Source organism: Coloeus monedula (assembly GCF_965178545.1).
Source record: "Coloeus monedula genome assembly, chromosome: 6".
In the NCBI taxonomy this organism is placed as follows: Eukaryota; Metazoa; Chordata; class Aves; order Passeriformes; family Corvidae; genus Coloeus; species Coloeus monedula.
This window is the reverse complement of record NC_138786.1, coordinates 52335642-52359899: the sequence shown is the minus strand read 5'-3', so window position 1 is coordinate 52359899 and position 24258 is coordinate 52335642. Positions and strand designations below refer to the sequence as shown.

Genomic DNA, 24258 nt, shown 5'->3' with positions numbered 1-24258 from the left:
GGCTGCACTTTGCTGAAGCTCACATTGTAAGTGAAAATACACACATATCCAACCCGCCCCCCCCCCCAAAAAAAAAAAAAAAAAAAAGAAGGAAAAAATAAAGCGAGGGGAGGGAAGGAGGCATTCCCCCTCCCCCAGCACCAGAATCCCCCTCCTCCCCGTTCCCACCCCTAAAGCTCTGGTAGAGGGGCAAGTGCCTGCAGGCAGAGTAGGGGGCAGGTCCCCGAGCGGGCGCCCCGCTCCGCCGCTCCGCCGCTCCCGTCCCCGGGGGCTTGTGCCGCGAGGCGGGGGGGAAATGTGGGGGCGCCTCCCGGGGCGCGTAGCCCCCAGCGCTCCGCGCTCCTCCGACGCCTCCGGGGCACGGGGAAGGGGGAGGTCAAGGGGGTCTCCATTTCCCTCCTATAGCATAGGGCCAGTTTGGGGGGGTGGTAAGAAAATACCGGGCACGACGTGGACCCGCACCCGGGAAGCCCGGTCGGACCCCTGCCCCCCCCTGCCCCGCAAGACGAGTCCGCAAGTTGTGCTGCGGGGGGCGGCGGCTCGCACGGAGCCAGCCCGGGGCTGAGCCTGAGCCGCGGCGGATCCGAATATTTATGTTGAGATTTTAAAAAATTTAAATAAATAAATAAAATATTTCCCCGGCTTCTCTCCCCTCCCCTGAAAGCCAAGAATAGGAGCCATCTGCCAGGAGCATTTGGTGCTTGCGAGCTCCTCTCTTTCTTTGTTACCGGTGATAAATTTCTGTTTGTAAGATTTCCTTGGGAATCGAGATATATATACGTATATAATTTTTCCACCTCCTTTGGGATTTTCTTTTCATAGCGGAGGGTTGTTGGGGGACGGTTTGAGTTCCGAAATATAAATTTCTCTCTCTGTTTCTCTATTCCTTGTTAAAAAAAAAAAAAAAATAAAAAAAAAAAAAATATATATATATATATATACTTTTTTTTTTTTTTTTAAATGTGCGTCTTTATTTCTTAAAAAGTACCCTCACCCACCCCACCCCCAGCCCATCAGCTGGTGGAACCTTGATGAAGATGCATCTGGTATTCAGCTTTTTCTGAGGGGGTTGTTTTTTAATTCATTGTTATTTTGGAGCCAGATTTGCATCACCATAAAAGGTGGATTCCCCCCTTCCTCAACTCCCTCCCCTTCGTTAATTGCATTTTTTATTTTAACCATCCGGTTTGGAAAATGTCTTACTGTTTTTGTTGGTGGCTTCTTATTCCCCCCCCCCCCCTTTTTTTTTTTTTTTAATTTTCTTTTAAAAAGAAAAAGCATCAACAGCCACCTAAATCGCCCTGTGTAATTTCTCCCACTTGTTTTCTGTCTCACTAGCGAGGAGATGTGGGATATTGATAGGGGGTGTGTGGAAAATCTGTTTTGTTGCGCACGTCTGAATTTGTTTCAATGAGTGAAACATTTCTTTTCTCGCTGCTCTTGCTGCTGGGGGGGGGGGGAGGTGGGGTGCAGAAGAGAGCCAGGTAGGTTTGTTATTCCAATTCGATCTCCTTTTCCTACCGCTTTACTTGAAGGTAAATAATGAGGCAGGAGAGCATTCAAAGGTGCCGAGGAGCTGCGTGTACAATGGGTTTAGCGGGAAGGCTGGGGGAGGAATGGAGAGCAGAGCAGTACGAGCTTCCCTCCCTCCCCTCTTGTATTTATCTACCTCTCCATCCTGAGGAAGCTGGCGGAGAAATCAGGCTGCATACTGAACAGTGGCAGAAAAAAATGAAGGTATCCAGGGGAGGAGGTGGTGGGAGGCAGGGGGCGGGGGGGAGCTGCGTTGGGCTGGGGCTGGGGCTGGGGAGCAGAAGCACAGGCATTTCAGCCCACAGGTCTGAGCCTCAGCTGTAGGTTTGCAGGAGAGGGGGTCGAAAACTGTGCACTCCTTGGGAAGTGTCATTCATGGGGAAAAAGCAGCCAGGCAGAGTGTCCTCTCTAAAGGGGAGTTTGGAAAGCAGCGGGCAACAGAATAGGAATCCAAAGCACTTACAACAAAATAGAGTCAACCCCATGCCAAGCCCCCAAAGCCAGGATGAATTGATACTATTCTCAGAAATCTTGCGTTTATGTCATGTTTAGCTTGGGCTTTTTTTTCCCTGTCTCCCTTTTTAGCATCTGTCAGGAGAGTTGCGTTTCAGGATGGATTGGAGGTCTTTGCCAGGCAAGGAAAGAGAGATTGGGAGAGATACAGAGAGGGAGAAGGGTCTTCTGACACTCTTCAGCTGGAGTTTATTTGGTTTCATGCACTTGGTGTTTGGAGAAAGGTTTAGATCCTGAGTGTAAGACAAACAAACTCAAAAAGGAGAGAAAGTGCAGTGTAGTTGTGCTCCAGAGTTGCAGCATCTCATTAGCACAGTGGTCTTTCGGACTGCAAAACGGAGTGGCCTGCTTGTTCTTACCAGGCTCACCCAGGCAGCCTTCTAACTGTGTATGTGCAGGACAAAAAAAAAGAGATGAAACACACAAAGAGAAGAGTGCAACTCTGGACCTTTCTTCAGTGGTGGTGGACAGAGCAAACTTGGTAGCCAAGCTCATTTAAATCGGCGGACAATGCAAAACCCCCGATTATATAAAGAAATGGAGGCTGAAGTGTTGAGCTGCTCTGTGCAAAGAAACGTTATTTTGATTTGATTCAAATTGCTGATTTTCCAGCTTAAGATCTTCCATTTTTAACTTAAGAAATCTGTTTTCAAACTAGCCCTGCATTTTGCATTTGAAGGAAATATGAAAGGCAAGAGCATGTGAAAAGCTCGTTGGTAGCAGTTTTGCAGAAGGTGGCAAAGCAAGAACATTCATGTAGGGCAGCAGCAGATTGAGAAGGAAAGGCACAGGAAAATCATACAATTCCAGGTAGGGAACCAGGTTTCCCAAGGCAGCTCTTCAGTACCTGGTCAACAGGTTTCCTAGGAAGAGCAGTAATTTCCTGTATCACTTTGTTTTGTACGTAGTCATTAAAAATCATAACAAAAACCCCTATGATTTTTTGCATGTCAAAGTTTTGCAAATTGCTTCAAGGAGCTTCTCTTAAAATGCATTTAGATTTAGTGCAATTAACGCACTTTCCCTGCAGAACAAAACCCACACCAATGTAATCAACTCTAATACAAAGAGAATGTAAGCTGTGACTGAAGAATTAGAGAGGAAATTACTATTATTTTAAGGATGGATGACTTTTTCATAATACCTGCATGGTTGTGCACAGAAAAGCTTAACATGCTTTTAAAAGACATTACTTGTGTTTACTTTAAACAGGACAGGGAAAAAAAACGGTTGTATGCTGTCGACTTCCAGGTTGTCTTTCATTTAAGTGTATTTGTATTGGACTTAAAAGATAAATAAAAAAAATACTGGCACAATTTCATAGTTTCTGGTCTTTTAAAATATTTTTAAATACTGGTGCAGAGTAACTAGGTTGTGGCTGTGGGTTGTTCTGTCCTTTTTGGTTGATGTGTCTGGTGGCTTAAATAGATATACAGCGGGTGAGAAACCATTGTGCAGTTTTTGCTGGTCGGCAGATGCAGAGCATATTTTGTCAGGCTTGCTTAAATACTGAGAAATAAAACTCTTCAAGATTTTACAAACTGGCTGCCTTAAATAGGAATGGCAGGAGCCCTTGTTTTGCACAAAATGTGTGTTTCTCTGCAGAACAAAGGTTTTTCTTGTGGCATATTTGGCAATAATTATGACTTAGAGGAGTGTGTGGTCGAAGAAGTAGCACAAATTTTTGATGTCATTTATGGACTCTGGTTGACTTCAGCTGCTCTTCCCACGGCTGAGTTCGCTGCGAGCAAACCTCTCTGCTTCAAAAATACCTCGCACACGATGTTAGTTTGTCTCCCACATTTCCTACCTGGATCTCTTTGCTCTTTGTGTTGTTTGTTGATGGAAAATACTTTCCAAAATAAACTTCGCCGGCTGCCGGCGCCTGCAGTGTGCCCCAGCCGCCAGTGGCGGGGGTTGGCGACTAGGGGGAGCTCCCAGCCCGTGCGATGGCCGCGCTGGCCCCGCCGCGGGACGCGCGGGATGCGCCGCCGGAGCCCGCACCGCCGCGCCCGGCGCGCACCGCGCTGCGAAATGTGCTCGGCACAAAGTTGTAGTATTGATTTTCATGCGAAGATCTATATAGAGCTAGCCGAGAGAGGCTGACAGAGAGACAAATCTATTTTTAACTAAATCGCCGCTGATTAATTGACTCGGGCGGACAGGAGTTTTTAATTAAAATTAGTTTTTAACGGTGCTTTTTATTGTCAACAGACAATGTTTAAATTCTCGATTTGTTGTTGTCAGATAATGATCGTGGTAATGATACCTGTACATGAGTGAGCTCCAGTGTGGTGGGGAGCGGGGGGAACCCACGGAGATCCATATGTTTGTTCCAGTGGATGTGCAAGGACAGAGTGAAGAAGCTGGAGTTGTAGGACAAGATGTGTGCAGCAACAAAGCAGACACACCTGTACAGAAATTGGCTTAGATTATGTATCAGAAAGCCACACATACCCCTGCTGAGAGGATTTGATATGAAATAGTTTACTGTATTTTGATCCTCAGGTCCTTAGAGCAAACTATCTGCAGTTCCTGCAAACGAAAATAAGCATTCTTTTGTTTTCTAGAGAAATAAACACAAAATCACATCCGTCATGTAGAAGTTGCTGCTGAGCGGCTCACAGGCTTCTCCAGTGGGCTTGTGCTATTCTCTGCTGCAGTCGGCTCGTGTGTCGTGGACGGACTTTAGCAGGATGCTCTATTGCCCAAACGTATAATTTAGTGGCATACACATGGGAAGCTTTGGATGTCTGTTTCACCCTTCCTGAGAAGTCCATCAAGTTACAGCACTATTAACATAGCAGAAGCATCTTATTTTTAGGGTGCAATATGTGGATGGAGGTTATCCTGTGACAGGAAAGTGCACTTTATTCTAACCTTCAAGAGAAGTAAATTAGGTCAGACAAAGGATCAGGGCTGTCATCAGCTGTACAAAAACCCTTCACTCTTGGGTAGAGAGGACCAGTAATTTATCTGATGATTTCTCTACTTCATTTAATGTTTGAATTGAGCTAGTTGGAAGCATATAGAAAGCAGCCAGCTCATTTGACAGACCGGTAAGCTGAAGAGCACAGTGCCTGGGCCGTTGCTGATGCTACTGTTGCACAGCCATGGGGAAAACCTTCCTTTCTCCCCTCCCAAAACCTCAGACTTCACTTACTGTGGCTTTCCTTCCATCGCATGACTGTTAACTTTTTCAAGAGAAACAGCTATCCTTCTCTTCTCCTCCCCTTCGCCTCTGCTCACCAAGTGCACACACACCCATGTTCCCCTTCCTCTTGCTCCCTCCTCTGCCTCCCACCCTTCCCACTACCCCAAGCTGAAGCCTGGTGGAAAAGTGTCCCTGCAGAGACCTGCTACCCCAAAATGGCTCTCAGCCTCCTTGCCAGAGCATTTCCGACTCTTTGGTTGCAGCCGGTTTCTCTAGGGTTGCAGTGCAGTTGTTGGTGGAATTTAGTCTGCCTTTGGTACCGTCCAGAGAAAGCATGTGGAAAAATAAAGAGTGGTTTGGGTTTACCCACATGCTTTAAAGTTAGCAATGCCACTAAAGCACTTGGTGAAGCATCAGCATCGTCTGTAGACGGCTTTATATGTATGTATCTTTTTAATGAGGGAGGGAAAAGGCATCAATAACTGCATGCATTGATAAATGCATGATTCATTCAGCTGCTCGTACTATAGCACCTTCCTCCTCGGTGTTTATTTACTTTTTAAAATGTATCTGGGCAGGCTACACACCACTTCTCGGCACTCAGTTGCAGCCTCAGAGGCAGTTGTGTGTTCAGCTCCTGAACATCAGTTAAATTTTCTCACTGTCTGCCCTCCTTCTCAAAAAGCTGTTTCTTGCTCAGTACTGTAGACCTTTGCTGGAGCTTTAAGTAGCAGCTTGTTTCTTTTCTTTTCTTTTTTTTTTTAAATTTTTTTTTCAAAGGATATATAAAAAATGCCTAAAGCAGGCTATTCGAAAACAAATTAAAGTAGAGGGACACACTTCATGCATTGCAGGCACGCGCCAGTAGAAGGGGGTTAGAAGAATATAATCATTTTACTGGCAAAAGTGACACCAGATCGGGGATTTGATTAATGGTGCAGCATTCACAGGGACTTAGTTCTGTATTTTTGACATATGCAAGTCTTTTGTGTAGTTGCCTCAGTGCAAGAAATTCCGTTTTGTTTTTTTCCTGGAGCAGCTGATAATTTGTGTGTGTGCTGGATATGCCCAAGGTACTTTCCAAAGACTAAGCACTAGACAGCACAGTACAAAAAAGGAATCCAAAGTTAAGAGAGAAGAAAAAAACATACTGGTTTACTTAACTTTTTTATGACCCCTTTTACTAAGCCACTGGAAGAAGCCATAAATTCGCTGAATGTTATAATGAATATGCTTCAATGAAAGTAAAAAAAAAAAAGGCTTAAGAAAATTGTATATGAGCAACAGCGTGCCATAAACAATTGAAAAATGCAGTCTCTTTTGAGCCTGATATTTAAGAAAAGAACAGAGCTGTTGTGTGTTTAATACATGCTCAGAACTAATTACTTAATTTTGATCATGCCTTTTAAATCCTTGGGTAAGGATCTCTGCTTCCAATATTCTTTTCTATGCCAGTTGAAAGCCTGTACCCAAATACCGCTCCTTCTCCTTTTGTGGCACCGAGCACTCCTTTCTCTCCTTGGTTGTCGTTTAGTTTTAAATAAAACAAATGTATTCACTGGGGAACAAAGAATGCTTTTATATCACATCATCACATCCCATTTTATCTGCAGAGATTTACAGCTTCTGCAGTCTATAGAAGAGCCTATGCATTTTCTGCTTTCAAAAGCAGTAAATATTTTTTATGAATGTACAGTTTACTTAAGAGGAGACACACTACTCCCTTCCGTAACACTGTACATAGTTTCTGAAGAAATAACCTCTGAGAAGTGTTGGAGATTTGTGCAGATTCTTGGATACTCTTGTCTTTTGTCCTGTTTGGGTCCGGCGTGGTTATTGTGTCATTTTCCTTCTTCTTTTCCCTAAATCCTGATGTGTTGACTGGCTCTTTGTGGCAGTGCTCGGGCTTGTTCTGTCTCAGGTGTGTACAGAGGGTTAAACTGCTTTCTGAGAGATCCGGTCTACTTCTGCAAAAGGTGTCTGAGGTACCAGTGCTGCAGGACAGTCCTACGACTCGCAGCCCTCTGCGGGTGCTGAAGCGTTGGAGTGACCGGGTCATTTCTCGCACCCTCCCTGCCCCGCCGTGTCCCGGTCCCGTTGCGGTCCCAGCGGGGGCGGCCGGCTCCCTGCTGCCCGCCGGGGCCCCCGGCACCTGCCGCGCTGTGCCGCCGGCCGCCCGGCACGTGGCCGCGGGTGACAGGACGGCGGCGGCTCGGCGGCTGCACCGAGGCCACGCTCGCACGGAGCGGCAGAGCCTCGCCTGCCGCTGCTCCGGCTGCCTTTGTGCACTTTGCACACGCCGGAGAGCCGCAGGGCAAGTGAGGCAGAGTGAGGTCCCCCTGTGTTTCTGGAGCTTCTCCGTCAAGTTGCCTCTTTTGGCCAACTCAGCCTCAGAGTTGCATTTAGGAAAAATTTAAATACTACAAACAATTGTTTTGCAGTCTCCAGAATAATTAAAAATTGGTGTCAGATAAGCGGTGCCTAGCACCACTGAGTGTGATGCTGATGCAATATGTAGGCATAATCTCAACTCTGCACCTTGTGGCTGCAGGGAGCTGCTGGGAGGCTCTGGAAGCAGGTTATTGATAAACTTTGACGGCAAGGAGCCGCATCGCCCACTTTGAGCAGCGTTAGTCTTTGCGCAGCAAGGATCCTGACACCGATCTTGGTGATAACCCAGCCAGAGAGCGTGTGATTCGAGCTATTTCCGTTAAGCATGTTGATGTTACAGTAAATGTGACATGTGGGTGTTGATTGAAGGGACATCATTTTCAGGCCTGCTTTGGGCCAACACCCTGAAGAGCAAGTCAGTCCTCTGTGCTCGCTCCCCAACTAGGCTGAGCTCTCTCTGGCTGTGCCTTCAAGACAGCAGGGACTGCGTGAGGAGAACAGTGCACTTAATGTGCTGCAGCACATTTCTGGGCAGTTTCCTGTGCCTGGCCATCACGAACTGAGTCCCCATGGTGGACCCTGGGCACCCCCAGCTTGTCCCAGAGAAGGGTGGTCCCTGGGGTAGCCTGTGCCTTGTCCCCCAGGTGGGCACAAGGGTGGGCAGTGGCTGTGGCAGGGTGCCAGAGCAGGCAGGGCACCCAGCAGCAGCTCTGCAGTGAAGGTACTGGCAGCACTCACCTTCACCAGCCCGTTATTGATTTGTGCAGAAACCAGCCATGGGGGGGAAGTTTCACACACAGCAGTTTGGCCCAACACCAAAATGTTTCCTCTTCCCCCTTTCTTTGCCTCATTTTGATACTGTGGAACAAGAAAAATAAGGAAGAGAATAGGCTGGCAACTTCTAGATCCCTTCTTACCCTGGTTCTGCAGTGCAATAAAAAGGCAAGAAAAGAAATGACGGCTGTCTGGACTCAGCCTCACCCAAACTCTGTGAAAAAGCATCCATGGTTCTGTCCTTTGAGGCCTTGGAAATGCTTTTTAGCAAAACAGTCTTTTCCACGATTAGTGGGTAAGATTTTGAGACAACTGACAGGCAGAAAGTAGTTAGCGTGTGCATTCAATTTAATACTGGGCATGAGAGCATTGTTTGCATGGGACACATATGCTCTAATGATGTCACCACGCTGGAGTAGGAGTGCTGGTGGCTTTGTGACAGTGCCTTTATGGAATTAAGGGGTTTGTCCACTGTATTTTGGTGTGGTAGGCAGCCAGAGATCTTGGAGATGCTGCTTAGAGTCCAGTCAGCAAGTGTAATGCTTTTTTAAGTAAAGCAAATGATTCAGACTGTCCGGTTGCATTAATTTCACAAAGCCATTGTATAACAACTGTGTCACTCATGTCCCCAAAGATTGCCCGTCGCCAACTCACTGGGCTCCCTAGGCAGGCAGTGCCAAGGCAGTCCTCTGCACAGGAATCTCTGGATGTAGGGAAATTACTGGGCATACCTTAGCACACCTGAAAGAACCAGGGCATGAGTCCTGGCTGGAGATGGCTCATTTGGTTTTTTTTACTTTTTCCATGTAAGTGACATGAGATGTTTTTCATTCTCCTATTTTGTGTGGCTTAATTTCTTCTTCTTAAAAAATATAAATTAATTTAAAATAAATGCTGGTGAAGAAACACCCTCCTACCTCTAAACCCAGCTACCAACAACAGCAATAAAACCACAGAGTTAAATTCAAATAATGTGAAGCGACTCATTTTAAACCCACAGACAGAAGCAGAGTCAGAACTCTAGATTGAGACTGGCCTAAATTGCCCCACTGGTATTAAAGGGCTCCTTAAACAGCCTGAGATCTTGGCTGTTGTATTAACCAGGCATGACCCGATGTGTTATGGGCTGGACTTGCAGGCTTTTTTCTCTTTTCCTTTGTGGGTTTTAAATCTCTCCTGTAATGTTACTTGAATGTAGGTTTTTAATGGCTTAATTGAGTTGTCAATAGGAAGCGTTTTCTTTCTTGCTTTTTTTTTTATTTTGAGTAAAAAAAAAAATGCAAATTGACATGGATAAAATGCATTTGAAGATCTATTCAGTATTTTGTTTTTCATTCTTTTATATGTGTTTTCCATGTTGTGAATAAGGGGATGTAATATAGCTTCTGCATTGTTGGGTGAATAGCTGGTCTCATGATTGATGATTTATTAAGCTCAAATCAGAAATAGAGTTGAGTAAAAAAAATCTTTTGATAGTTTGAAACCCAATTACTACTGATCATGAGGGCTCAGCGTACCAAGAAGACGAAAAGCTGATTTTCGGTGATGTGACGACTGCCAAAATATGAAGGAATACCAGATGTTATTTTAAAAAAAGTGCCATTGCGGAGTCCTTGGAAAGAGAGAGTGAGCGAGTGTAAGCGAATAGGCATATGTGGATTTAACTAATATTCAAATGAAGCGTAGAACTGAAAAGAAAGAATTCGTAACAGTTTAGCTGTTTAAACCTCCTTCATGTTTCCACAGACACCTGGTCAGGACCCTTATCAAATGCAGAAATTTTGCTACTTTTTCTGAAGAGCACGATCTATATCATAGGCAAAAAAAATTATAAATCCTCACAACAAAAAGACAATAAATTTGAGATCAGTGCTTTTCTTTTTATTTGTTACATATATATAAATGCTAAAATTCAGCCTTCGTAATGTAAGACACAGATTTTAATCAAAAGGCTTTACAGGAATGTTAGTGAAACTAGTAAGAAGCATTTTTCCCCTCTGCCACCTTTTATTCTTACGACCCTTCATTCAGTTCCTGTTTTTGCGTAGTCTTTTCCAGCTCTTTGTCCCATCTCCTGCGTGTGTATCTTCGTGCCTGTGTGTGCCTCTCTGTATGGTTTTTTTTTTAATATTTTGACACACTGCTCCCCCTTAATAGGAATTCTGGCTACAAATAGCATGCACATTTCTAAAAGACCCTTTTCACAGTCCTTTTCTTTTGGCTCTAAAATGATGTATATGTAATTGGTAATTAAAGGTGCAAGCTCTCTTCAATATAAACAATATTGCTCAATGTTAGATCATTAAAGGGAACCGCAGCACTAAATAATTACCTTTTGCATCATGACACGCTGTTCGCAGGCATCCGCTCCCTTCCCAGCAGTGCCTTTTCAGCACAGAGCTATAGTTACATTTTTACTAAGGCAAGGACGCATCTTCTTATGATATAAATTGATGAATTAATTGCTTAGTATTGTCTTCAAACTCCTTTTAAACTTAGATTAAGGGGAAAAAGGTAATTAATGATTTTCAGAATGAGTGAGTTGGGAATCATAAGCCTTCTTGTGCCCATCGTCTGCTCTAGCAGGATGGTCCATGCTTGGACACTTCTCTGGGGTCCCTGTCCTTTTCTGTGGTCACTGGTGCTGCTGCTGCTCTCCGCTTTGCTGCTAGGGAGCTCTGATGCGACTTGTAATACAGCTGGTTGATATGCTGATCAGTTATTTATTCTGGAAGGCAAAAATGGGAACGATTCTTTTTCTAAAATACCTTTTTTCAAGGCGTAAACATTTTTGTTGCCAGGCAATGCATTCCACCTTCTACCTCTTGCCCCTTTTCTATGTGTTTCTTTTTTTTTTTCACAATTGCTGAAAACTGGGACAAAAATCCTTTTGTTTTCAGACTGGAGAAGAGTCCAGATCTGAATTACAACATCTGTTTATCACAGTCTTACTTCTTTGAGATATTTGTGTTACTTACTTTCCCCAGGAAATCTATGAGGAAACTGCTAGGGCTAATAGAGAACATTTTTCCTCCTATTCCTTTAATCCTGATTCGATTAGAGGTCTCAGTCACTGATTTACATACTGTTAGTTCCTCTGTTTTGTTCAGCCCAAATCCTATAGTCCTTGCAGAGGCAAACCAGCCTTAGGCAAAAGTCAGTGGAAATTTTGCCTGAGCAAAGTCCAAGGTTTGTGTGATTTGTCAGTTACATGGCAGAACAAGAGAAAACAAACAAAAAAAACATGTTTTGCCCCAGAAATGGATTGTGATCCACAATTATTTTATAGTGTAAAAATTCTCTTCTAAATACCAATTTAAAACATACTGGGTTTTATTAATTGTGAAATGAGAAGTTAACATATTTCCTAGAAACTTATTCAGGTCATTCAGAAATTCTTTTCCAGTCTTTGGGGGTAAAAGTAGGAAATTCAACAGGTCTGTGGATAAGATTTAAACAAAAGCCCTTTTATTAGCCTATATAGCAATGGCAGGGTTATTTGGCATTGGAAAAATAGAGTGGAATATTTCAGGCTCAGCCAATATTCCAGTATGTTAAATAAGTGCCTCATTCCCTTTCCCACTGTACACACTTTTGAAACCTCTTAACTGCTCATGAGACCATATCCTGCTTATGATAGTCTTGCAAATAGTTTGTTGTAATTTCTGCTAATGGGTGGTCATTTAATCTTGCCGGTAACTGAATTGAGACAAGGTGGTACTGATTTTGTATGTAACAGGGAGCCTGGTCCTGCTAGTTTGGTGCATAAAAGCTTTCCCCATCTCTCTGAAAAAGAAGGAAAGACTTGGGTGCATAAGCTTTGCTGGATGGGGCCTTGGCCAGATGGCTGGGAGACGCAGTGGGAACGAGAAGGTGGGATAAAAAGAGAGGAACTATTTCAGAATGTGACTCGGGGCTCGAACGCGTGCAAAATGGCTCTTTGCTGATATCCTTGCAGTGCTGGCAGCAGTGGGAAGGAGCTGTCAAGAAAGCTATGCCAGGTCAGCCTTTCCATTTTGTTTCAGGCAGGCTTGGTTGCAAAATATATTGAAATCATTCTGGGAGAGCTGAAAAGCTGAAAAATAAAAGAAAGATCTAATCAGGCTTGGCTTCTTTGAGGGGGGGTGGGGGGAGGCTGGGCCTCTGGTGATGCATCCTTCAGAGTCTGTGAACACTCAAAGCAATCTCTTTCTCTTCTCCCTCGTCCCTTTCCTCCCTTTTTCTCCTTGTCCATGCAAAGCAGAGGCTGACCATGTGGAACCGGCACTGGCCGACGAGGATGAGAGCCTGGCAATAGCAGACCCAGGTGGCATCAGCATCGCCGCAGGTGGGACAGACCCCGACTTGTTAACCTGTGGACAGTGTCAGATGAACTTCCCGCTGGGAGACATCTTGGTTTTTATAGAGCACAAGAGAAAACAGTGCAATGGCACTGGTGGTGTCTGCTATGAAAAGAGCATGGATAAGAGCAGCCCTCCTCCCTCCTCACGCGCCGAGCTCAGGAAAGTGTCAGAGCCAGTGGAAATCGGGATCCAAGTCACACCCGATGAAGAAGACCGTCTTCTCACGCCTACAAAAGGAATTTGCCCCAAGCAGGAGAACATTGCAGGTACAGCACGTTTTACACTCAATCAACTTGCCTAGGTAATCTTTTAGCTAGAGTCCTCTACAAAGTGCCATGAAACAGGCTTCAGCAACATGTCTTCATAGGAGCCATCCATCTGGAGGGTCCTCATGGCTATGCAGGGCTCACCATCCCCTGTTTAATTCATTGTAGCTGTTTGTGCAGGGCCAGCTGCTGGAGAAAGGGGCCTCTCAGGTCCCTGGGAGAGACGAAGGGCAGCCTGTACATCAAGGAAATAGCAGGAAGTTGGGGTCAGAAGACATTTCAGGAGCATCCTTAAGCAAGGAGCAGTGGCAGAGGGATAGTGAACTTTGGTGAGAGGCTCCGTTCAGTCCTGTTCCAGATACTCTTTGTCACATGCAGACTCACTGGGAAGGACCACATCCTGACCCTAGTGAAGTCAGTGGAAAATCCTCTTCCCATGGACTGTTAGTGGGCAGAAGATTTTTTTTGTGAGGGCTAAAGCAGGGGTTCATCAAGTCCCTCATTTTTCCTTCTCTGTGGTGGATGTCAGCTTCCTGGCCTGCACTGCTGCCTGTGCCGCCTGTCCTGGGTCTCCTTAGATGGCTTGGGTTGGGTGGGCAACACCTCCATTCTCAAGCTTACCCCAAACAGAGGACACAGGAGCACAGGCTGGCCTGAGTGAGCAAATTGCAGGCATTTCTTTTTCTAAAACTCTCATACGTGGGGCAGTTAACATTCATTCGTGGACCTCCCCTGCTCAGATGTGGGTAGGCAGGTGATGATTATCCACCTGGGTGAGGTGATCTGAAGTGGTTCCTGCAGAGTGCCTGGTATGGGGTGTTTCTCCCCTCTGCAGTGGTGAAAGGATGACTCTCCTCCCTGCTAGTGAGTGGGGGTTTTATGTTACACAGCAGGATCTCCCCTCAAACAGGCCTTTTTTGTTCAAACTGACTGCATCCCATACAGAAGACCAGTGGCAATTTGTCTTTGCTGCCACTATCCTGATTTCTCTAGGAATTGTCCTAAGGGATTAGATCTGACAGTCCAGGATCCCGCCTGTAGTAGAGATGCTCCCATGAGTGGATCCCCAGAAGACCAGCAAGAGGCTCCTATCTTTACAATTGAAGCTTTTAGTGTTGGAGGTCTCTGAGTCAGTCCCCAGCATCTCTGACAGGCTTGGGCATCACATAAATGAGGGTGTTGCCTTTAAAATGCTGCAGTCTTCAGACCTCCTGTCTTTTAGGACAGGGCATAGGATGCCCATTGACTACACTGTTTTCTTCTAGGAATCTCTTTTTTGGGTGCAGCCACCACCCTGACATGGGACAGCTGGTAGCTTTGGAAGCATTAGCTGTGGCAGGCCTGTGCTGTAGCATTGTAAGCAAATCTACCATAAGATCTGATCCCATGTTTTCCTCATGCTTTTTCAGCTCTTTTCATCCTTTTGCAGTTGTGAATGTATTTCTTGGTAGAGATGACTACATCATGGTGTAGCAGATTTGAGGGCTAGATTTCCTTTCCGTTTGGTAGGAGCAGAGGAGAAGTATTCAAGACCTTCCCTAGTCTGCTGAAGGCTGCCCGAGTGGTGCTGAGCACTCCCAATAGCCATTGATCTCTGTGCAAGCTGTGCAAGTCCTCAGCCCCTTGCAGACCGTGTGCAGTGCTTAGTAAGGTTGGTTTAGGAGAGCTCTGCTGCAGCTGCAGTCCAGAGCTCATCTCTTACTAATCTCTGCCCAGGTTCAGTCCATAGTACCTCAATGGCTATTCCCAGAGCAGAGGGGGCTGTCCCATCCCAGCTTCTGGGGGGTCAGCAACAACATAACCAAAGCTTTTGCCATGCAGAAAATCTGCTGGGGTAAGAGGGGGTGAAGGAGATGTTCACATGTGGAAAAGGCATGAAAAAAAATTAAAAGCCAATCTGGAGCACCTAATCTCTTTCAGGCTAAACTGAACATCAAATGAAAAATATGTAGGAAAGATTTTGAATTGAGAAAAATAAAAGGGTTTATCATTTGATTGGCATTTTCTCATCAGTGCATGGAGATAGGGACATCCACTAAATAGTGCCATAATAATGCTTTCTCAATTAGGAGCCCAGCTCTGAGATAAAAAGGTGCAGTGTCCTTCCATATTTTTTTTTAATAGCAGCGGATAGTTTTCAATAGTAGGATAAAAGCCTCACATTACAGCCATGGAGGGTAGCCATGAAAAACCCACAGAAGTCATTCACTGGAAAGGCTTTAGTGGGATATACCAAACCCCTTATTTATATTTCAATAGAAAGGCTTTCTGCATTAGCCAAGAAAATCAGAATCTGCATTTAACATTAAAGGTATTTCCCAGTGAGCGGCTGTAGAGCATTGTTGTTAGATTTGTTAAAAAAAGAGACTAAATACGATTTCATAAAAGGGAAACTTAATCTCTAAGGCAGCTTTCTCCTACCCTGCCACCCCCTCCCTTTACTTTTTTATTTTTTTTTTTCTAATAATGCAACAGCCTACAGTATTTTTACTTTATATGTGACGAAAGATATTCTTAGCCTTTCTGTACTGCGACAGGAAGAATGAATTTCTTTATTCCACCAAGAAATATGTAAAATAATCCCTTAGAAGTATGGGGAGATATGTTTGTTCAAAGCATTTAAAATGTTATTTTAATCAAAGGCACAAAACACTCTACATGCTGTGTCAGCTAAAGGAGACCATTACATTTTAACAGCAAATCATGTTCTTTTTCCTCCTCCTAGCCAGCCCCCCCGCTTTGAAACTAACTTTTTTTTATTAAATAAAAAGGCGAAAAAGATTAAAGAATAATAAAAAAAAAAAACTTCAGTGGCTCAAATGTATAAAGTAATTTAATATGGTGGAAGCATTAATTATTTTAGCTTAATTGAATTCTGAGGACTGCAGTAGTTGCATTTTTGTAGACAAGCTCTGTTTATTATTTCTTTGTGTAGATTAACAGTAAAGGAAACATAGATAACTTTCAGTTATTTATTGTAAAATAAATGTGTCAATTCATGTGTAAAGCAAGCTGTTCAAAGATAATTGAGTCTTTATATTTGAAGAGGGAAACCAGAAATCACCCACTCGCCACTCCGGCTCTCTGAAATATGCTGCCACCACTGCTGTCCTCAAAGAGGTTTCAGCTCCTCTCCTTGATCTTGTGTTATTTTTGCAGACCTTCTTATTTGGTCAGAATGATTTGTACAGCCTTCTGTGGTGTGACTAAGCCACCAAACCTTACGGCTGCCCATGGCTGAATGCTCTGAGGGTATGTCAAGTGCTGAGCCTGGCTCTGCCATTGTACCTCTCGTAGCTCTGGGTGTGAGGATATTGGGATGCAGAACTGCGCCGAGTATTCATCCTGGCACAGGGTGCTCCTAAGGTCTTTCTTCCTCTGTTTCTTTTTGTTTTTTTTTTTTTAACTTTCTTTGTAGCTCTTCTTGCCCCGGTCACTGAATGCCTGTTGACCACACAACAGACCTTGTGCTGCTTTGAGGGAGGCTTTGAGGCAGAACTCAGGAGTCCATGAGAATTTTTATGTATGCAACACAAATATCCAACTGACATTTCTATATTACAGCGCAGACAAAGGCAACTTTGTCTCTGCAATAAGCTTTTAAAGATCTTCTGATAATGAAATCTGTCATCTTTCCCTGACTGGTGACTTGCAAATCCAAGTTTCTGAAGGTGCTTTCATTTAGTTACCACTGTCTGTAAGATATGTGGTAGCATGTTAGCTGGCACTGGGAGGACGTGACTTGCTTAGGAACAGTCTGCCCTGTAAAGATTTTTTTTTTTTCCGAATTGGCTGACCTGTTTGAAAATCAGTTCTGCCTCTTGTACAGAGGGTGTGATAGTATCGAAGAGATGTACCAGATTGTCGCACAGCAAAACATAGCCAGGCCAATGAGTTGGCGAGCAGTTATTGGTCACTGCTTCTTTTATTTCACTGCTGGCAGGTATTTTGGAAAAAAATAGACCACTGTTGTATTTTACACCTCTTTTTATCTTTCATGTTTATCAGATCTTGGGCATAACCAGGTGACCTGTCCTGGCTGAAGAATGACCTGGGAAGCTGCTCCCACTGTCTTTTGACTGATGGTGTCTCATCTCCTCCCCATGGCCCTGGGAATCCTTTCAGGATTCTCTGGAACTACCCAAGTTAAAGAAAAAGTACCAGTCAGCTAGTCAGCTTGATTTTAATGCTGAGTGGTTTCATAGAACCCCAGCAGAGAGAAGGGAGCCTCTGTGGGGCAGGCACCACTTGGACCAGACCTTCTCCAGATTCACTGGCAGGTCTGCATCTTGAGGCCAGCAGGCCCTCACAAACACGTAACTACAGCAGCAGCAGAGGTTCATTAAGATGGTGAGATAATTTTTGCAAAGATAGTGCTAGGAAAGGGGAGGGGGTTGATTGGAATTCCTCATTCATCCTGTCCCAGCTACCAGTGCTGGGCTCCATACATTGTACTAGATGCACATCATGAAAAAAGGCTCCCTGTCAGAGGCAGGATTTAACTGTAACCCCTGCTCCATGAATGTTCATTTCAGGCTTTTGAATGGTAAAACTGCCAGTGAGAGAAACTAAATAACTCGCATGTGCTGGAAGCCAGAGATAAACACCGCTGCAGGTTGCCATGAAATGGGCTATTTGATATATTTAGAATTGTTATTTTTCTCCAAATTAAGATTAGTTAAATCCATGTGTGTTGTGTGAGTGATTGTTAACTCAATGGCATGGATTATCCTTTTTTCAAATCATGACAGCTAATTATTATTGCTGTCTACCCTGAGACATTCACTTACAATGTACCATTATGGACCCGTGCACCCATATTAACTGCAGGACTCAGACAGCCGTCGTGATGCCTTCACACGTGAGGGGAGGGAAACGCGAGCTGAAACAACCTAAGTACTGTGACAGCAACATCAGGCAGGTTGGGAAGAGGTATTCTGAAGCTGAGCTGGCACAGGGCTTGGTGGCCATCCCCTTCCCAAGGCTGTCATGGCACCAGGTGCTGCTACTAGAACCTCCCTGGGGCAATGGGTCTTGCAGGAGTGACTTGTAAAAGTGAGGCCAGGAGAAACAAGTATGTGAAGAAAAAAGGCTTCTAGAAGTATGTGGTAACGATGCCAGAGAAACTCAGCTGCAATCCTTTTCATGAGGCTTTTCCAGGCTTGTTTCTTCCCTTGAATCTGCTAGGGTTTTCCTGAGTGCAGAGGAGTTACCTGGTCACCTCCTCCTACTCCTTTGCTACTTCACCAGGTATTTAGCAACACATTTTGCTAATTAGTGTTGCTGAGCAGTAAGGGGAGGACACATGACACAAGGAAGGTGTCAACTGAGAGTGCCCTGAGAGCGGGTTAATGAGCAAACCTCCTGCCCCTGGGACCTTGTTGAGGTCCTTGCTGGGGTGTGGAGAGAAAAACAAGCAGGGTGATCTCACCAAGAGCCCTGCTGGCACCCAGGGCTGGGGGTGGGGGGCACGCTTGGGGAGCTTGGCTCTCCTCTGGGGACAGGGCACCCCCCAGCCCACGGGAGCAGTCCACAGTGCCAGTTGCCCTCCCCTGGTTTGCTGAGACTTCAAGCTTGTAAAAGGGCTGCTGAAATGTTGATGGCTTAAAGTTTTAAGGCTGTTGGTGGAAGCCAGCATGGGGGTCTCCAAGGAACATGATTGTGCCCCTGTGGAAGATCCTAAGAGAGGGCAATTCCACCTTCAGGGCTGCAGCCACAGGGTAATGGTTGCAGTGTCTCTCACCAAGGCAGCAGCACGGACCCTGCTAATCCTGGCAAGAGGTAAAGGTGAGAAACCTTCCAGTTACAAAACCTTTCCTTCCCCTCGCTTGAACTCTACCACACCCTGGGGCCCCTCTGCTCAGACCCAGCCCAAGGCCACCAACCACCCTCTCCCTGCTGCCACCTCAGCTTGTCCCCAGCTGTGTCCTGCTTAGGGTCCAGCCCTGCCATGCACCAAGGCTTTCCCAGCATCTGCCAGTAAAGAGTGAAATTAATCACAGTGAGTTTTAAAAGCAGTTTTTAAAAAATGCTGAGGATATTTTGCCCTCAATTCTCCCTGCCAATCTTAGCTTTTTGTTTTGTTCCTCTCACCATCCTGTTTTTCAAAGTTATCTTCTGTGCCCTGTATGTGGTTAGCAGCATCTCTATGAGGCTGTAATAGTGGTGGGGGGGTCCAGTTTACCCTTCTGTGCCCCAGTTTCATGTGGGGTAACTCCCCTGAAACCAGCAGGACCATGCCAGATTGATCGGATGGTGCAAGTGGGGACCTGCCCCTGAGCGCATGGTGTGCCGTACTGAGAAACAGGAGCTTGCTGCTGTTATTTTCTCCCTCTCTAATCTCTCCTAGTTATAGTCATCTTCAGTTTTATGAGTGACAATGCTGGGTAAAACCTTTTCGACAGAAGTGCCATTTTGCAGGCTGATGAGAAGGGATTTAAGAAGGTCATTCAGTACACATGGCCAGAGTCTTCTTGCTCTGGGGTGAATGCATGTGAGGAGTCACTCTTTAAGAGCAAAACTTGCTTGTTTGTACCACGTTGGCACTGCTGTTAGCCTCTTTTAATTCAGTGGAAGAACTCTGGACTTACTCAGAGTTAGAACCCACTAAAAATGTCACCCAACAAAGTGGCTTTTTGCCTTTCTTTAATTTCTTTTGTGAAAGTACTTAGGCCATGTGTCCAGAAACTGTATGCATATCTGGTTATAATTACCATGGAAAGACTGGTAGAATTTTATAGGCAACAGTAACGGTGAATGGTGAAAAGGCACTGTTCAACCAGCCATTACTCATTTTTCTTGACAACTTTGTGAGCAACTGTTAAGAGCAAAGTAAAAGAGGTGCCCAACCATCTTGTGGATTGCTTTGGCATTTATGTGGATGCGACTAATAGCAATACGCTTGTGCTTGGTGGAGTGTTGACTGCAAGAAAGGAACTCGTATGTGTTTGCAGGGGAATTTTGGATTGGGCTGTAGCTAAAGGAAAGCCGGGTGTGTGGAAGTACTATAAAAGACAAAAGCTGTCTCCAATGATGTTCTTCTCCAGCAGTGGATAAATACATAAAGACACAGAAATGGTTCCTTTGCTTGAGCAGGACAGAAGTGTTGCTATAGCATGAGGTTGCCTCCCTTCATGCGTTTTCCATGGATTGTTTTTCTTTCTCAGCCGGTGTTTGAACTGTGCTGCCTATACACACAGTGACCAAATCGGCTGTGACATAAAGGTTGAACCTTTCTAGGTTTTTTCTGAGATTGGAACATTTTTCTATCATAACTGGAGAAAAAAACCCCTGTGAAGTAATCATACTTTTTGTACAAGAAAGGCTTGGATTTCTATGTCATGTCACATAACTTCAAAGGGCATAGATTTGGGGCTGACTTTCAGCACTGGCTTCGGAGGCTGAGTGGGAAGATGGGAGCCTGGAGGGTAAGAAATAGAAGAGAGAGGCCAGGTATAGAAATAAAACCATGTTTCTCAGCAGAAAACCCTGGAAGCCGGGAGAAACTGGGTAACTCTTGTCTTGGGAGATACGTGTGCTCTCTCCAACGAGAGCATCCTTTTCAGCATGGTTTCTTTTCCCCATTCCCTCCCACCCTCCAAATGGTAATTGGTGGGCTGTGCAGTAGAAATGTTATAAAAAAAAAAAAAGGAGAAGAAAAACTGGGTGGGTGGGGTATCTAGGGATTTGGTGTCTAAGCTCAGGAGTTAAGCCGGAAATCCCAGAGATGTAATGAAAACAAAACGGACTTTTCACTCGCGCTGTGGCATTCTGGCAGTGAGAACGCTTTCGTGAGCCAATGTTTTCATTGTAGGTTTTCTCGAGAGAAGTAGTGGAAATGAATCGTTAACCCCTTAACAGGAATGAATGTGGTTGCTGCAGTGAGGAGAGGAGAGCCGTCTTGGCTCCCAGTTGCTGTGTTGCAGAGCTCGGGGGTGTGTGTATGCTTGTGTGTAGTGGGGAAGGTGGGGTTAGATACCGCTTGTAAGGAGTTTAATAATGTTAATGGCAGATGTGAAGTGGTTACTTAGCGGTTGTTGTTTTTTTCTCTTTGCATGTGCGCCTTTGCAGAAAGATTCGAGTGTGATCAGCAGAAACCGCTGTTAAGCCCAACGGTTTTTAAACTCGCTCCTTCTTCTGGCATTTAGTAGCATATTTCTTGAGTGAGAAAAGAGGGGACACTGCTCACCGGTCCCTCGGCAGAGTCATAAAAGTTGCAGATGGAAAAGACCTACCAAGTAGCAGATCCCAGTTTTCTTGGAAAGTGGAAGTACAGGATGCGTGTCTGTAGCAGGCATGCTACGTATATAGCTTTAAATGTCCAGCAGTCTTGGATGGTGTGCAGCCTTACAGGAGTCAGCCCCTTCTTTAAAATTAATGGAGTTTGGAGAGGAAGAGAGCTGGGAGTGATTAATCTAATTTACCTTAACAGCCACTTTTGGTGAAAAGATTTTGTATCCTTGTCCTCCATGCTCTGATTAGGCTGCATCTTATTTCACTGTTTTATTTCACCTTGTGATTGCTGTTGGCACTTACCCTATTTCTCTCTCCGTTCTCTCATTAGGATATTTTATCTGCATGTATTCTTGCAAGCGGTATAGAGCATCAGCCCCTCTGCTCTAGCTAAAGAGCATCTCATCCACCCTTTAGCATCTCCGAAGAGCAATTAAAATCATTATAGACCTTCTTCCAGCTGCCCTAGATCCTCCAGTCCGGCCCTTGCATGCAGGTCGTGGGACTCTTGGTGCTGTGCAGACTTCGGATGTAATTGCATAGCTGCTGCAAAGGGCTGTGTCTCTGCAGCTGACCTTGCTCAGTGCATCTGGCCTCTGAATAGATGTTTGCCTTCTTTCTTCCCACTTTGACAGCTCCCCCCCTCTGCACTCCAGCCCCTCACTCTGCTCCAGCCTGCTCCTTGTCTGCTCATGCTGGGAAAGCACGGCGGCAGCAAGGTATTTGTGGCTGAGACTGCCTTGGCAGTGAGGAAAGCTTGAGGAGAGCATCGGCTCTCCCGCACACCCCTGTTTGAAGAGGGGAAAAATAAGAAAGGAAAGAGATGCTGTTGAATAAATGATGGTTCTACATGTTTTTTATACCACACTCCTTTTGTAATGGTCATTTAAACAAGGTGGAGTGGTGGGGGAGGAGACAACAGATGAGACTGCAGACAAGGATTAAACAGCCCTCTTCCTCTTTTGAGACATTTATTATTTTCAGAGTCAAACCTGTTGTCAGCTAATGTAACTGTAAAATTCCTCTGAATTATTGCTGAGGTGCTCTGAAGTATTCTGTTAGAGCTGATGTACTTGTGTGCAGGCAAAACTCAGATTTGAATTTAGCACCTACTTGTTTTATTTTCTTTATTAAACCAACTTCTGGTTCATTTTTTCCTTTCAAGACCCACTTTTTGTTTCCCATTTTCTAGACTGCCTTATTACTAGCTCATAAAAAGAGTTAGAAACTGAAGGGAAGTTTCCTGAGCAAGAAGGAGTTTTTTTTCTTTTGTTTTATTTTTTCCTCCCCCCCTATGTCTTGGCCTGGCGCCAACCTGTCTTTCAACAAGTAGAGAGCCATTCCAAGTTGAAATTTATAGAGCAGAGTCCAGGTTCAAGGGCTGAAGCCCGCCAACAGCTCCAGCCCCTTTGTTACTGATTAATTCTGCAAGCGGTTCAGCTGGTTTGCTCACTTCTGCCCGCTCCTCACAGCACCGCAGCACTTCCGAGCCGGCTGCCGCTGCTTCGCCCTGCCTGCTTTTCAGCAGGGCTTTATCCCCTCATTGTATAGCATGCCCCCCAAATGCATTTTAACCCCATGCAGTTCAAGCTGCATTGAGTTGACTTTCTAGCAAAAATTACAAAACATCCTTTCCCTCTTTCCTCCATTTTTTCCCCCTCCTTTTTTACTTTTTTTTTACTTCTTTTTTTTTCCCCCTACAGCTGATTTTAAATGTCTGGAGCTTCCCATTTCATTTCAGTTCATATTAATGATTGCTTCTTGGCATCGGTTGGAACCTAAGTTCCCAGGTTTTAATTACTTTACTCAAATGCACACAGTGGAGCAAAATAGTTTCTTTCAGCTTTACCTGCAAAGGATGTTTCCTGTCTCAGTGAGGGGGTTTTCCTCATGGAGGGATTTGAACGGCAGAAGTTTTCAAGTGGTCTCAATATGGGGCCCCACAAGAGTGAGTGTGGGAGGTGAGGGGGTGAAAGAGCAGTAAGAGAAAAGAGAGAGAAAAAAAACCAAACAAAAAACTAAACCAAAATAGATTTTGGGAAAGTACCTTGAAATGAGGATGGTCCCAATCCTGCAACAAATTGGATGTCAAAGCACAACCTTATTGACGTCAATGGGGGTTTTGCCATTGGCTTCGGCGCAGGCCGGATTCCATCCTCAGCCTGCACTGAGCTGTAGGTACGCCAACAGTGCTCTGCAGTCAGCGGGATTACTGATGTGCAGAAAGTTAAGCATGTCTGTAAGCGTTGGCAGGATTAAGATCTGTGCTGGTATTTTCAGACCAAGTGAAATGCATGTAGGAGTTTTTTAAAGAAGAAAGTGCATGGGAGTTTAAAAAAAAGGGAGAATATAGCCTAGCCTGCCATTTTTAAGTGCCTTGGGGAAAAACCTGGGTTGCTATTAAAAATATCGGAGGACTAATGTGTTACTAATTGTGACACAATTAACTTCTTAAAAATATTTGATTGTGAGTCCCGAGAAAACAAAAAGATGGAGATGAACAGCTAGAAATTCAGGCCTGTGTTTCAGTTAAAACATTTCTTTTCTATTAACTAGGAATAAAAGCAAGCCTAGAGGTTCAGTTTACCATGCATCTTGGTTACTTTGTTCCTAGAAGTCTACATTTTGTGGGTTATTGAAAGAATTAAAAAAACAACATCAAGGAAAAGAAGCTCAAACCCAGTAGCTGTCTGAGACCCCTGTATGTGGCTTTACCACACAGCTCTTAAATTCCTGTTTAAACATTTCTCAAGAGCTGTTTCTCAGGAAGTTAAAATATGTGCTGTTTGTCTCTAGCAGATTAAAAGTTTACCTTTAATGTGACAGCTTCTCAAATCTAGTGTTGGAAACATGCCTCTATTTTATGGTATTATGAAACAGGTCTGGAGCAGAAACAACATATTTAAGTAAGAGAGAATGAGATAGAATTTGTGGGTTTCTTTCTTTAATGGTTTATAAGCAGAAACCTCTTCTCTGTCTGTCTCTGAAACTTTTGTTCATACAAGTGGCCAGCACATGTAAACCACACTTTGAAATTTAACAGTTAACCTTA

At 44.6% G+C, this 24258-nt stretch overlaps 1 protein-coding gene across 4 annotated transcripts in view; it reads left to right on the top strand.

Annotated features, from left to right (window-relative positions):
• Nucleotides 1-24258, top strand: part of BCL11B (BCL11 transcription factor B) — a gene marked incomplete at both ends in the record, with an annotated part of 90604 nt that overhangs the window by 961 nt on the left and 65385 nt on the right. For 2 of the 4 annotated variants that reach the window (XM_082284310.1, XM_082284308.1), the window contains one exon: nt 12609-12974. In XM_082284310.1, the coding sequence (XP_082140436.1) occupies nt 12609-12974 (366 nt within the window). Of the gene's footprint in view, nt 1-12605; nt 12975-24258 lie in introns of all 4 variants that reach the window. The other 2 variants (XM_082284309.1, XM_082284307.1) reach the window with 1 other exon arrangement.